The sequence below is a fragment of the Chionomys nivalis genome, chromosome 7 (genome assembly GCF_950005125.1).
Source record: "Chionomys nivalis chromosome 7, mChiNiv1.1, whole genome shotgun sequence".
NCBI classification, from domain to species: domain Eukaryota; kingdom Metazoa; phylum Chordata; class Mammalia; order Rodentia; family Cricetidae; genus Chionomys; species Chionomys nivalis.
The window spans coordinates 50,618,079-50,631,190 of NC_080092.1; the positions used below are offsets into that span (position 1 = coordinate 50,618,079).

Below are 13,112 nucleotides of genomic sequence, written 5' to 3' on the forward strand. Positions count from 1 at the left end.
GTTCTCTTCTCCACCTAGGCCCTTCTGCGGGTCAGCTTTCTGAGATCCCTAAGCCGCCGTCCTCGCGGGAACTGGTTTTACCGGGTTCCACCGCGGCCTACATCTGCCACGGCGCACGCGCACAGCTGCTTTTACAAAACTGCCGAGTCCGCCAGGGGCCAGGGTCTTGATAGACAGCTATAGTTCCACAACAAGCCCGTGGCCGCACGCGGCTGTGATGGCCGAGTGGTTAAGGCGTTGGACTCGAAATCCAATGGGGTTTCCCCGCGCAGGTTCGAATCCTGCTCACAGCGTAGTTAGTTTTGGTATTAGGTGTTGCTGCTTTGGTTAGCGGAAAAACAGTTCGTTTTCTAGTTCTTTCTTTCTTTGTAGACGCGGTCACTGAGATTCAGCCACCTGGGATCAGCTCGCTAGCGCCCCCGTGCGAAGCTGAAACTACCGTGGACTCAATTCCAAACCACAAAGATTCCCAGCTCCACTCAAAATCTACTCAGCCTTCTCCTCTACTTTTCGACTGTGTCATCTGAAACCACGAATCTCCCATTTGCCTCTCCTTCAAATCTATTTTTCATTTTTGAGATTGTAATTTGATTTCATTTCTCACTTCCCTTTCCTTCCCTCCCTTCAAAACCTCCTGTATACTCCTCCCTGCTCTCCTTCAGATTCATGACCTTATTTTTCTAATTGTTATTGCATGCATATAGATATATGTATATACACACATATTCCCAAATATAGCCTGTCCGGTTCGTATAATGCTACCTGTATATGTTTTCAGGGCTGACAACCAGTTTGTACACACTTTCCTGGGGTGGCCCTTCTCTCCCCTCCCAGCTTTTCTCGTTGTCCACAGTTCTTTGTGCAGAGCTGAGGCTCTGTTTTCTGACTCACTGGGAAGACGGTTTCCCATGGACAGCTGCAACTGCATGCCCTTACCGCCACCCCGCCTCCTCTCCCTGACGAATACAGAAGAACGCTTCCACTGAACTATGGCCAACCTCCACATCTAGATTTTCCATCCCTCTGACCCTTGTTGCTCTATTTTCCATGCCATCAAAATTTCCCTTTCGAATGTATTGCTCCCATCAGCTTCCAGACGTGGTGATTCCGTCCACAAGAACAAAAATATCTGCTGTGTGTCCTTGAAAAGTCCTTATGTTGGCAACTTAATCCCCAGATGTGTAATTTGATGGAAGGTAGGGTCTTAAGGACATTATTTAAACTAGAGGATATCATATGAGTAGAGCTCCCGCTCCAACTACAGCTTTCTAAGAAGCGACTCCAACAAGTTTGCTTGTTCTGTCACAACGTATGATTCCCTCTGTCAACAAGAAAGCCCTCACTAGACATGCTGGCTCCGTGTTCTCGCGCTTCCCAGCTTCCAGACTACTGAGCTAGACAGACCTCTATTCTTTCCTGATTGCCCAGACTATAGTGGTCTAAGTCAACTCGGGAAAAGGTCAAAAACCAGTAAGACACTGTCTGGATCCTATGCTGTCCTCCAGTTACCGTTTCATTCCTTGTTCCTCTGTGTAACAATAAGTGATCTCACTGTTTCTACCTTCCAGTGCTCCTTTGAACCCCCTCCAACCATGTATACACCCTTCTCACCATCATAGCTTCCCTTTGTTAAGGTTACAGATGGCCATTACATTGCTAAATGAACAAGAGCCGGATGCTTGCCCTTGGAGCCTCTCCACTCGCCTCCCAGCCTTCCGATGTCCCTTCTGCTCCATTAGCAGCTTGTTCACACTCCCTTTCTGGATCTTAAGTGTTATGGGAGTCCAAGGCTCAGTCTTCCAGTGGCCTCTCCTTTCTGTGCTTTCTGCTGAGGCATCTCTGGTATCATCATCATCATCATCATCATCATCATCATCATCATCATCATCAATGTCCTGGCAATGCTTAAGCATGCATGGGCTGCCCGTTTACGGCAGTTCTCCAGTTGTTCCTATTCTAAGCGCTCCTAGATGCATGTGTTATTGTCATGCACAAGGTCCCACAGTCTTCCTTTATGCTGTCTATCCACTGTCTTTTGGGTCTTCCTCTATACTTTATCCCACGCGCTCCTCCAAGGAGTACTATCTTCAGTTCAAAGGAGGGAACTATTTCCGACGTCAAGAGGCATATAGGGATACCAAGGGCTGCATTCCAGGCACTAGGGAAGATTCTATCAACAGGAGACATAATGACAACAAAATTATAAGTATGTGAGACACTTGTCTTGAGTTGCCTTCTTTACAACTCTGAAACCCGGACAATGAAACACTCCCCAGAACAGCGGCTGAATGTGTTTGAGATGGCATGTCTCAGGAGGAGTCTAGGCGTCACACAAAGAGATAGGCTGCGCAACGATGACATTGAGAAACATCTCCATCTACAGAAGGAAGTCAACTGCAGAACATGGCAAGGGTGCCTGAGATACTTTGGCCATGTTATGAGAATTTCTGGTCTAGTACCTTTAAAAGCCAGATAATACTTTATGTGGCCTCTTGTTTCCATCTCCAGGTCTGCGAATGTTCCCCAAATGCTTCTATGCCTTCCCTCACTCATCTCTTCTTGGCTGTCTAGCAGGGATACACTGTTCCCTACAGCTGCTTCATCTGTGGTCTTCTCAATTTGGTCAATGAGAATTCTATTTCTCTAGTTGATTACACTTAAGACCCTTAGGATTCCCCTTGGGTCTTCTAACATTCTGTATTGATCAGTCAGCAGTTTCTTTTTCTAATATGCAAGGCTTAGCTAAGGATCCCCAAATTCACTATTACATCCTCATCCAGACTTGTCTCTTCCCTGCCGTCTATCACATATCAGTGGCTCAGTCGAAGATGACTGAGGCTGACAATGGTTGCAGGGCCGGGGATGGAGCTCACGTGAAAGGGCGTCAATCCCAAGCATCTCCTGTAGTTGGGGAAGACCTTGAATTTCTGATTCTCCTGCCTCAAGCGCTAGGAAAGGAGTTATGGGGGCCATCATGTCCTGGCACTCCATCTTTCCAGGATGAGACTTTGCAGAGTCACAGTTCTCACCCTCTCCTCCCTTTCTCCGCTTTTTCTCCAGTGTACTTACTGCCTGCCAATAGTAATGCCCACTGACTGTCGTGTCCCGTTCCCCTCCTCTCCCCCCTCCCCCACTCCCTCGCAAGAACAGAACTGGGTAAGGACAGAGCTGTCTGTGTGGGGCCAGAACAGAGCAGGTAGGATAAATGTGCTGAGGCCTGAAGAAATGGCAGGCGGGGTTCACCTTTTATAGCTGGGGTCTTTAAAGTTTATGATATTCTTTCCTGTTGAGACCCTTCCTCGAAACAGACAACAAAAAAGAAAAGAAAGGAAGAAAAGTGCTCTTTTCTATTTTATCTGAGTCTGTGATTCCCATTTAGTTTTGAATCACAGAACAAGATGCCAGGAATCTGGACCACAGGGGTTTGCTTTAGGAGCCTAGAATTCTCCCCTGTGTTTCTGCTTTGGCTTGGACTCCGCTACTCAAGACTCAGGACATCCTAACAAGCACACTTTCCCTCTGAAGGACAAAAGGGCAAGGACAAGAGGCTGAGAACCCAGGCCTGGGGAGATGTCACAGTGGGGGAAGGGAAGTTAAGCACAGCACAAACTGTATCAGTCTTTGTTGTCTGCATCCTTCAGGGCCCATCATGTGGCCCCGCACTGCCCTCCTCTCAACCTCAGCCTGGCTCACCATAGGGAGGGTGCAGTGAGACATAGATACATGTACATGTGCTGATAGGACACAACTACGACATGCCTGGACACAGGCTCTTTCTGAAACAGAGGCTTATGATCTTCATAGAGACCCCCCCCACACACACACACAAGAAAGGTACACTAGGAACGTCTACACAGGCCACATCACAGGCCACACCTGCACCAGAGCAAGGAGTTGGAGTCAAATTACTCAGTTCATTCAACTAGTCTCACTGGAAGGTAACTTTAGGTTCTTGTTGTGTGTCGTGTGTCCCCTCCCCCGCTCTACAGGGTTTCTCTGTAGCTTTGGAGCCTGTTCTGGAACTAGCTCTTGTAGACCAGGCTGGTCTTGAACTCACAGAGAAGCGCCTGCCTCTTCCCAAGTGCTGGGATTAAAGGCGTGGGCCACCCCTACCCATAGTGCATAAACGAGGTATAAGAAATAATATTTAGAACAACGCAAGAATGCAGCAATTTACATATTTAAAAAGCTGACAGAGGATGAAACTCTGGGTACAATCCTTAATACTAGGGAGAATCTGATAAGTTGTCAGTGAAATAAAACATAGCGAGGAAAGCAAGACCCTGTCTTAAAAATAATTACAATGATGATTACAACCATAACTAATACTTAACAAGCAGAACACTGACAGATGCCAGGAAAGCACCCTGACTCCTGGTAGGCCTGCACAATATTCTCCACAGACTGCCTTCCTATTTTGTGTATTTTTTTTCTTCGTGTGTATGTGCAATTTACAGAATGCTATGGCCCAATGAACACCTTGCTGGAACTTTCCCTAGATTCTATTTTTGGGTTTCTCAATTTTATTAGCATCATGGTGAAGCAGCTTATGCACTTGAAAGTCTCAAACAGGCCTTCAGCAGGCTGAGAAAGCCTATTTTCTTAAACCCATAGGTTTATTTTTCTACTCTTTAAAAATGAGCATTTCACACGCTTCTCATCAAATGGCCTGTAGCACTTCTGATGCCCATGGGAATAATGGGAATCTGGGGTGGGGTCGGAGATGGGTGGGTTGATGCCAGCGTGTGGAGGAGGTGGAGAATGGGCCTCAGGAGCAGGAAAGACCCCTTTCCCATCGAGAGGTGGGAAGATGCAGGGTATGGCATAGGAAAGTGGGGGCCACACTTTCTTAAAAGAACATTTGCTCAAGCTAGGATGTCACCTCAAAAGTGGTCTTGTTGCCAAAGCTGGCCTTGAATTCTCCATTGCACTTAATCCTCAAGACCCTCTAAGGCTTCTAAAATCCTGTGAAATGGGCTCTGTTATCTTGTATCCCAATTTACATCCTCCATTCCCCAGTTCTCTGTTCTAGGTTCTTTCTTTAGCTCTCCAACACATCTCTTTTCAACTGGAGGGCTGGGACTCGTGGGTGACCACGTTGAGGTATTATCACCGCCGTGAGGCTGCCTCTGGCCACTCTGACTGAAGTGACGTGGCTGCATTTTTCCTTACAGCCACGGGAAATTATCCTAGTCTATTTTCTGCCTTCTTGGTTGTTTCCTGTCTCCACACCGCCAATAATGCACGTTTCAGGAGAGCTCAGGGCCAATGTACCTCCAAATCCTTACAATAGTGGGCACACAGCAGGCACACACAGATCTCCGATTGAGCGGGCAAATGTACCACTTGGACTCGCAGTGATGACAAGATCGTTTACTTTTCTCCTAGGACCACGGCCCCAGCTTGGAACTGAGAAGGGAGTGTTGTCACTGACACAGTCCAAGATGAGACCCACCAGGCTGAAAGAGACAGGAGAGGAAGGCTTAAACCGGAATTCAGACTGTGAGAACCTGAGAAGGCCGGGAGGAGGGGCGCGGAGGGCGGCGGCGCGCTCGGGAGGGGAGCGGAAAGGGAGCGCCGGGCGTCAGGGCCCCCGGGTTGCTCACAAGTGGCTTCGGCAGGTGGCCATGCAGGGTCCCGCCCTCCCCGGGCGCGGCGCGTGCGGGATCAAAGCTGCCGGCCAGGGGCGGGCCCGGGAGCTGCGGGGAACCGGGGGTGAGAGCGTGGGAGCGCAGGGTCCCCGCAGGCGACAGAGACCAGGAAACAGGACTAGGCAGCCGGGAGAGGTACAGAGAGGGAGCAGCAGAGGGACGCAAGACTCAGAGGCCGAAGAGACCACCCTAGACCCGGAGAACCCCAGCCTTGAGACCTTTAAAAAAAAAAAAAATTCAGAGCGGGATGGAGTCGCTGAGAAGCACTCAGATCCGAAAGACCAGAAGGCTGACATGCCCAGGTCCTGGGACCTGGGGAAAAGGCGCTTCAGAGCAGAAAATACGAGGGAGAGAAAGGAGAGGGAAAGAAAGATCAGGAAGACCTGGCCCTCCCCCGCCAAGGGCGGAGAGGACCCCGGGCAGGGATCCCAGCTGCGTGTCCTTTCTCTGGGTTGTGGAGGGTAGGACGTGGGTGTGTGTGTCGGGCAGCCAGAACCTCCCTGGCTAGAGGTGGGAGGGAGGTTTGAGGATCTGCCGAGTCAGTGACCAGTTCCGGAGCTTCCAGGGCGGCCGCGGAAACAAAACACTACAGTTCACTTTTGGTTGAAATGTTTAAGGAAAAAAGTCTCTTGCTTGAACTGGAGCCTCATCAATTTGATTTTCTCCTGGTTCGAAAGAAAAAAAAAAAAAATGCTGCTTGTGCATTGGCCGGGAATCGAACCCGGGCCTCCCGCGTGGCAGGCGAGAATTCTACCACTGAACCACCAATGCCTACAGGCAAGTCCCTCGTAATGAATGTATCTGAAGTTGTCCGAGGCGGAGCTAGCCATGCTCAAGCTTCTGTGTGTGGAAAGGGTTTGTGAAGGATAGTTAAGGTGGGTGGAGCACCGGGCCGTTCTTTCTTTTCCTTGGATCCGGCCACCGGGTCATAAAGTCATTCCATATGGCCAGGGGCGGCCCCACACCCGGGTGCAAACTGCCCCGGCCCTCGAGCCTCACGTGCAGGTGAGAAAAACTCAACCCCAATCCTGGTTCCCAAGGAGGGGGGCGGCGGGGCCTGCTGTGGCCACACATCTGTGCTCCCATTTGGCTGAAGTAGGGAAGGTGGGATGTAATAGGGGCCCTAATCCCAAATGGGAGCCCCCTTCTTAAGTCTGGGCCCCTCCCGCTCTGCGTTTGGCAAGGCAGCCTCTGCCAGAAAAACCGCTCAGGATGGGGAGGGCCTCTGGAAGGAGGCTCCACTTTGTCTCTGACTCCACAACTACCTTGTAGCCCCTGTCTTTATGGTGTCCTTTCCCCAGGTGTTCTTGTCATGCTAAATTTCGGTTTTACCTCCTCAGGCACTTCGTCCTGAAGTCTCTAAGTGCTGACACATTCTTCGGTCGAGGGTCATGCTCTTGGTTTGAGGTGGGTGCGGATCCCTTTTTGTAAGCAACCCTTTCTTGTTCCTTTTGCAAATCTCACATTTTCCTGCTCCTCTACAGTCACTAGACGCCTCCAGAGGCAAGTAACTCCGGTGCGCTTGTGGTGAGGTTTTCCCCGTTAGCCATACTCCCTGAATTTAGTTTTAAACCAAATACTTGCAAATGGAAAGATTTCTTCACTCCTACTTATACTTTAAAAGGACTTTATACTTACTTTTTCTAGAAGCTCCCCCCCCCCCCCCAGTCCAGCCATCCTCAAGGAAACCTGTTCTCGGGGCACACGCTTCAATAATAGCCGCTTGATGGCAGATCCTGCGTTCACTAGGTCTGCAGGGCTAAGCAGCGGAGTGACTGTGGGAACTGAGTAGAAGAGAAGGTACAGGTGAGAGTTCCCACAGCTAGCCAATAGAATCCCGCAGACAGACCTGCTCTGCGCCTCTAGGGGTTGCTCCTGCCCAAGGCTGAAGAGCACTAACATTTATTTCAGTGTTGGTGAGGCTATAGTGAACCTCCAAGAAATCTACTCTTCTAGGAGATCCCCAAATTTCATGTCTAAACGAGTTGTTTCCGAATTCATTTAAACTCCCCCTAATATTCCCCTCCCTTCAGTTGAGTCCCACCTTCTTATACAGCCCGTTAAGGTCCTTAAACCAGCCTGTGGCCCCTTCCTTTCCTTGCTCCCACACTTGGGGCCAGTTCCTCTCTTTCCCCTCCCCCTCTAGTCCCCGCCTTTCCGGGAGCCTCGTGCCGGGGTCTTGGCCCTAGACATCCTGGAGCAGAAGGGGGCGGGTCCGGGTTCTATCCCTCCTACCCTGCTGAGGCAGGATATATAAAGATCTAGGGACCACGCGTTGCGTCCACCACAGGGTCCGGAGGCGCAATGGTCACTCGGGATCGAGCTGAGAATAGGGACGGCCCCAAGGTGAGAGGTGGGAAGGGTGGGAGCAAGGACCCCCTTTTCCCGCCAGAGGACTTAAAGGTCCTAACATTGTGGGTTAGGGGTGAGGATGGAGACACAGGACTGGAAGGACAGAGATGCTCGTGAGACCCAAAGAACCTGTATGAAGAGGACAGGGTCAGAGCCGAATTTGCGTGGGTGGCGGAAGCCGAGGTCTAGGGGTTTATGTTATTGTGGACTGTGGCTGGTGGCCTGGAGAGCTCCTGAGGGTGCCAGAATTTGGGCACCGTGGTCTATCCTAGCGCTGGGGTGGGGACGGGAAGCTGAGGCAGGTGGATTACCGCAAGTTCGAGGCCATGGTGTGAGCCCTACAAACACATAGCAAGCAAAAGAAACAAAACAACGTAAGTTAGAGAACAGAGCCCGTGTAGCAGGGCAGGGACAAAAAGAGGAGAAGATGTGGACGCTGTCCGTCAGTAAGCGGTTGTGGACCGCATCTGACTTACAGAGAAGACTTTTGGGTTCTAGAAGTGCGAGGCCGGGTGAGAGATTTTAGGAGAACCAGTGGTGACTTCTAGGCGACTGCCTCGAGGAGGTGTGGTCGTGCTCTGTGTCTCTCTTCCACTCTGGGCTACTAACTCTGATCCGTACGGTGAGGGTGGGGCAAAGAACGTCCCCAAAGTTCTTCGCTAATACGCAGAGACCACGCAAGACAGAGATGTAGAGAGAAGAGAGAGTCGCAGACGGGAGACAAGAGGAGGAAGCAGAACTCAGAAGGGGCAGGGAGCGGGGAGAAGAGGGGACTAGCCACTGAAATTCACCAACCCTGGGGCGCTGGGAAAGAGGCAGTGAGAGTGGACGAATGGATCAGCCCTAGGCAATCAGGGATTGGGAGGAAAGGGACGCCAGGGGCTTTCCCAGCGGCAGGATCGGACGCTCGCGTGGCGGCGCTGAGTCTCGGTCCGGTCGGTCCGCTCTCCTTTTCCCGCTGGTCACAGATGCTGAAGCCGTTGGTGGAGAAGCGGCGCCGGGACCGCATCAACCGCAGCCTGGAAGAGCTGCGGCTTCTACTGCTGGAGAGGACCAGGGACCAGGTCAGTTCCACCGCAGACCCCAGGCCCTTTAGTGTGTCCCAGGGCTTTCCACTGGGGTGGGGACATAAGCTGGAGTGGTGACCCTGGTTCTAAGGCGTCCCGACCCAAGCCTGGCCTTTGAAATCCCATCCCACACCCCCTCTCGCTCTCAGAATTCGATCTTCGACACCTTGTGGGTCTGTAAGTTTCCTGTCTGGCTCTGTAAACTGAGCTTCCAGCGTGCCTCAGTTTCCCCCTTTGGGTTTCTAAATGTCCTCATCTACCTCCTGCCCCCGGAGCGGCCAGCTTCAGTTCTGCGGTGGTTTTCACCATCCGGGTTGCTGTTTCCTACACACTCCTCACAAGTTGGGAAATGGTTCCACTCCCTCAGGTTGGACAGTCTCGTCTCAGGGTGGGACAGGGACCTTTGTTGGTCACCTCCACATTCGGTTGCGAGTCATGGGGGCACCCGCAGCTCCCGTATCCGCCCCTCCCTTCTTCCCCCAGCCACTTTCCCCCTCTCTCCCCACCCCTTTCTGTCTCTGCGCCCCGCCTCCCTCCGTCTGTAGAACCTCCGGAACCCGAAGCTGGAGAAAGCGGAGATTCTGGAGTTCGCCGTGGGCTACTTGAGGGAGCGAAGCCGGGTGGAGCCCCCGGGTACAGCGCGGGAGTTGGGGCAGCGGAGGGCGGGAGGGTGGGTGCGAGCCGGGAAGGCTCGGGCTGGGGAAGGGGCGGGCTCCGCGGGGGACGGAGGCTTAGGGGAGCGGCCGGCTGTGCTCCGAGGCGAGGTTAATGACACCTGCGCGTGTCTGTCTCTGTGTCTCTCTCGTTCCCCTCCTCTACACGTCCATCTGGTCTCCTGTCTCTGTCTGTGCGCCCGTCTGACCTCGGGATCTCTGCGCCCCGCCCCTTCCCTCACCCCCGTTGGGCCCCTGCCCTGCCCGCCTGTCCTCCCGTCGGCTGCACCAGGGGCTCCCCGGTCCCCAGGCCAGGACGCCGAGGCGCTCGCCAGCTGCTACTTGTCCGGTTTCCGCGAGTGCCTGCTTCGCTTGGCGGCCTTTGCGCACGACGCCAGCCCGGCCGCCCGCTCCCAGCTTTTCTCCGCGCTGCACGGCTATCGGCGCCCCAAACCGCCCAGGCCAGAGGCCGTAGATCCAGGGCTCCCAGCGCCGCGCCCACCGCTGGACCCTGCTGCACCCATCCTTGGCCCCGCGCTGCACCAGCGCCCCCAAGTGCACCAGGGCGCCCCTAGTCCCCGCTGCGCTTGGTCCCCATCCCACTGCTCCCCTCGCGCCGGGGATTCCGGCGCGCCGGCGCCCCTCACCGGACTGCTGCCGCCGCCGCCGCCGCCTTACAGACAAGACGGGGCGCCCAAGGCTCCGCCACTCCCACCGCCCGCCTTTTGGAGACCTTGGCCCTGAGCTTTGGGGGGGCTGGGGCGGGGGTTGGAGGTGGGGTAGAGACTCCAGCCAGAGGGCAGGAGAGGGATCCGGGCGAGGAGGGCAGCGGGGCGCGCGGGCTCAGCGCGCGGGTGAGATGTGGTCTATATTAGAGTATCTATATAAATATATATTTTCCTGTCCCTTTTCCCTGCCCCGCTACCCTGTGTGTAGGATTGTACCCTCTCCACCCGGCCCAGTCCCTTCCCGAGTCCCTAGTGCATGGAATAAAATGGTTATTAAATCCCGGTGTGTCCCCTAGCCAGGGGCCTGCCTCTATGTCGGCGTCACGCCCCTACCCTTCTCCCACCTTTAGGCCTGCTCTCCACGGCCCAAGCCCTGGGGCAGACAGGTAAGTAAGGAGCCGTGCGACAGACAGAGTTTGAGACTGGACTTGAAAATAAAGTGGGTGTTTTGTTTTTTAACGAAAGCCAAGAGAAGATAAATAAAACCGACTCTGGTGGGATTCGAACCCACAACCTTTGAATTGCTTTTTAGTCACTAGAAGTCCAATGCGCTATCCATTGCGCCACAGAGCCACCTGGCGGGCGGCGCCTTCTCCCAGCATACGGAGACTAGCATAGAGAACAAGGGCAGCGCAGGAGAGTGTGCGCAAAAATTGGGCCGAGCTTCATAGGAGCTGGAGGCGAAGGGCTCGGAGGCCGGCGGGATGAGGTGTAGCCCCCGCGTGAGCCAGGCGGGCATGAGGGTGGACGCAGGTGCAAGGAGCAGGGAGGGACAGTCACGGGATGTGAGCTCGCCAGCAGGGCACAGCTCAGGTTGCTCCTTGCGCTGCCGAGCGCAGACTTGCGCGGTTCCCAGGCTTGATCCCACTCAATAAACGTGCTTTGTCGTAAGTCTTTGTGTCTTCTGGTTCGTTTGTTTAGCTTCTTTACTAAGTCGTTCAGGGTCCCTGTGGTTCCTCATCCCGAGTTTGAAATACACAGCGAAAGAATTTCGCTTCGGTTTCCGGTTGTGAGGCTTGCACAGCTGCCCTACTCTCTTAGGAAGACGACGGGAAATTGCAGTCTACGTGCGGGTAGCGTGGCCGAGCGGTCTAAGGCGCTGGATTTAGGCTCCAGTCTCTTCGGAGGCGTGGGTTCGAATCCCACCGCTGCCACATTAGAGTTTTTCCCATAGATTAATTAAGCCTCTGCTGTTATTAAGGCGTCTAATCTACAATTTTATGACAACCATTGCTTGGCTAGTGTTTCAGCATTAGCTTTTTTCCTTTGGCTTGCCAACAGAGCGCTAGACCCATTTCGTATTCATACACAAGATGTGTAAGCAACCTTAGAAGTGACTTGTTTATAACCTATCTCCATTGTAAACATGCCTGTAAATATACAGTGTATTGTATTGTATTTTGTATTGTATATTCAAGTCCAGCGCAGATCTCACTGTACGTAAATTATTTTCTATAAGTTCTACGTGATGGTTGGTAATACAGAGTGAAACTACTCAATATAAAAAACATAAATTTCAAAGTTATTAAGTCGATTACAAAAGAAAATTAAGGTTCCACCGAGATTTGAACTCGGATCGCTGGATTCAGAGTCCAGAGTGCTAACCATTACACCATGGAACCCCTTCTCTTTTGTGTCCTCGGATATTACATACATTATTCTACATTCTGTTTTGCATAGCATTCCAATCTTATCATTTACCGCAACAAAACAAAGCAATGGCATGAAAAAGTCAACTACTAGATGTGGTTATCGAGTACCTGAGATATGAATGCTTCTTCTAAACCTGAAGATTACAAAAGAAGTTCAAAAATTAAGTTAAAATTCCTGATTTTAAAATACCAACTTCAAGTTAAAATAAGATTTTCAAATATTGTATTAATTGAAATATATTATTAAAAGTAATTTCGTCAATTCCTTTTTACTCTTCTTGCGGCTTTTAGGAAAATTAATCTCATATTCGTGGTTTACACAGACACCGCTCTTCCCTTTTATCATCGGCATTCTGTTCCCAATTCACTTATTTACATCTCCTTTTAAAAGAAGTCAAAGTCAATCATTTTGTTATCACATCGCTCTTGTAAAACAGCCTGTGACAGCAGTGCTTTGTGGTAGTTTTACAAAAAGAACCTAGCGCCCGAACAGGGACTTGAACCCTGGACCCTCAGATTAAAAGTCTGATGCTCTACCGACTGAGCTATCCGGGCCCTTGGGCTCTTGTAGCACTCATATCTAAAAGAGTATTTTCAGGTACATCTGCCTTCTACATTCACCTAAATGATACAGGCTGACTTTCCTGTCTAGGACCATGACAGAAGGCCGCCTACCTGCTAATGCGGGCGCCTCACGGGTCTCTCTAAGACGGTAGCAGGGGCGGGCGGGAGCCGCGCAGGCTGGAATCCCCGAGGCGCCTAGACCGGCCGCGCGGGGCCGCTGCGGGCTACGGGTTGCTCTGGTCCAGTCTACCTTTAGTCCCTCGCCCTTGTGACCTAGATCCTGGCTCCTAGGGCACGTGGTTGCCTCCCACGGTCAGCAGGCAGGCTGAGGGAGGGCTTGGAGCATAAAGAATGTCACACGGGGCCCTCCAGATGCTGCCCGGCAGGCCTCCGTTCACTAGGCAGGCCTTGTTCCACGGGCGCCACAGAGATCGGAAATACCAAA

At 52.2% G+C, this 13,112-nt stretch overlaps 1 protein-coding gene and 6 non-coding genes across 7 annotated transcripts; 3 read left to right on the forward strand and 4 right to left on the reverse strand.

Moving 5' to 3' along the window:
- The first annotated feature begins 211 nt into the window (after nt 1-211).
- On the forward strand, nt 212-293 carry Trnas-cga (transfer RNA serine (anticodon CGA)). The gene has a single exon. It is a non-coding gene; the product is annotated as a tRNA-Ser (tRNA).
- A 6,058-nt stretch (nt 294-6,351) lies between these two features.
- Trnag-gcc (transfer RNA glycine (anticodon GCC)) lies at nt 6,352-6,422 on the reverse strand. The gene has a single exon. It is a non-coding gene; the product is annotated as a tRNA-Gly (tRNA).
- A 600-nt stretch (nt 6,423-7,022) lies between these two features.
- Hes7 (hes family bHLH transcription factor 7) lies at nt 7,023-10,467 on the forward strand. Its single transcript, XM_057776541.1, has 4 exons — nt 7,023-7,058; nt 8,972-9,067; nt 9,616-9,703; nt 10,016-10,467. Exons 2-4 carry the CDS (start codon nt 8,972-8,974, stop codon nt 10,465-10,467), a joined length of 636 nt encoding a protein of 211 aa, XP_057632524.1. The 5' UTR covers nt 7,023-7,058.
- Nucleotides 10,468-10,937: 470 nt separating this feature from the next.
- On the reverse strand, nt 10,938-11,024 carry Trnar-ucu (transfer RNA arginine (anticodon UCU)). Its single transcript is given in 2 exon segments — nt 10,938-10,973; nt 10,988-11,024. It is a non-coding gene; the product is annotated as a tRNA-Arg (tRNA).
- A 499-nt stretch (nt 11,025-11,523) lies between these two features.
- Trnal-uag (transfer RNA leucine (anticodon UAG)) lies at nt 11,524-11,605 on the forward strand. Its single transcript has one exon. It is a non-coding gene; the product is annotated as a tRNA-Leu (tRNA).
- Nucleotides 11,606-12,001: 396 nt separating this feature from the next.
- Nucleotides 12,002-12,073, reverse strand: Trnaq-cug (transfer RNA glutamine (anticodon CUG)). The gene has a single exon. It is a non-coding gene; the product is annotated as a tRNA-Gln (tRNA).
- A 512-nt stretch (nt 12,074-12,585) lies between these two features.
- Trnak-uuu (transfer RNA lysine (anticodon UUU)) lies at nt 12,586-12,658 on the reverse strand. The gene has a single exon. It is a non-coding gene; the product is annotated as a tRNA-Lys (tRNA).
- Nucleotides 12,659-13,112: the final 454 nt, after the last annotated feature.

Coding starts and splice junctions, on each gene's coding strand:
- Hes7 (XM_057776541.1), top strand. CDS start 8,972: ATGCTGAAGCCGTTGGTGGAGAAGCGGCGCCGGGACCGCATCAACCGC. Junction 9,068..9,615: donor TGGAGAGGACCAGGGACCAG/GTCAGTTCCACC, acceptor CTCCGTCTGTAG/AACCTCCGGAACCCGAAGCT. Junction 9,704..10,015: donor AAGCCGGGTGGAGCCCCCGG/GTACAGCGCGGG, acceptor CGGCTGCACCAG/GGGCTCCCCGGTCCCCAGGC.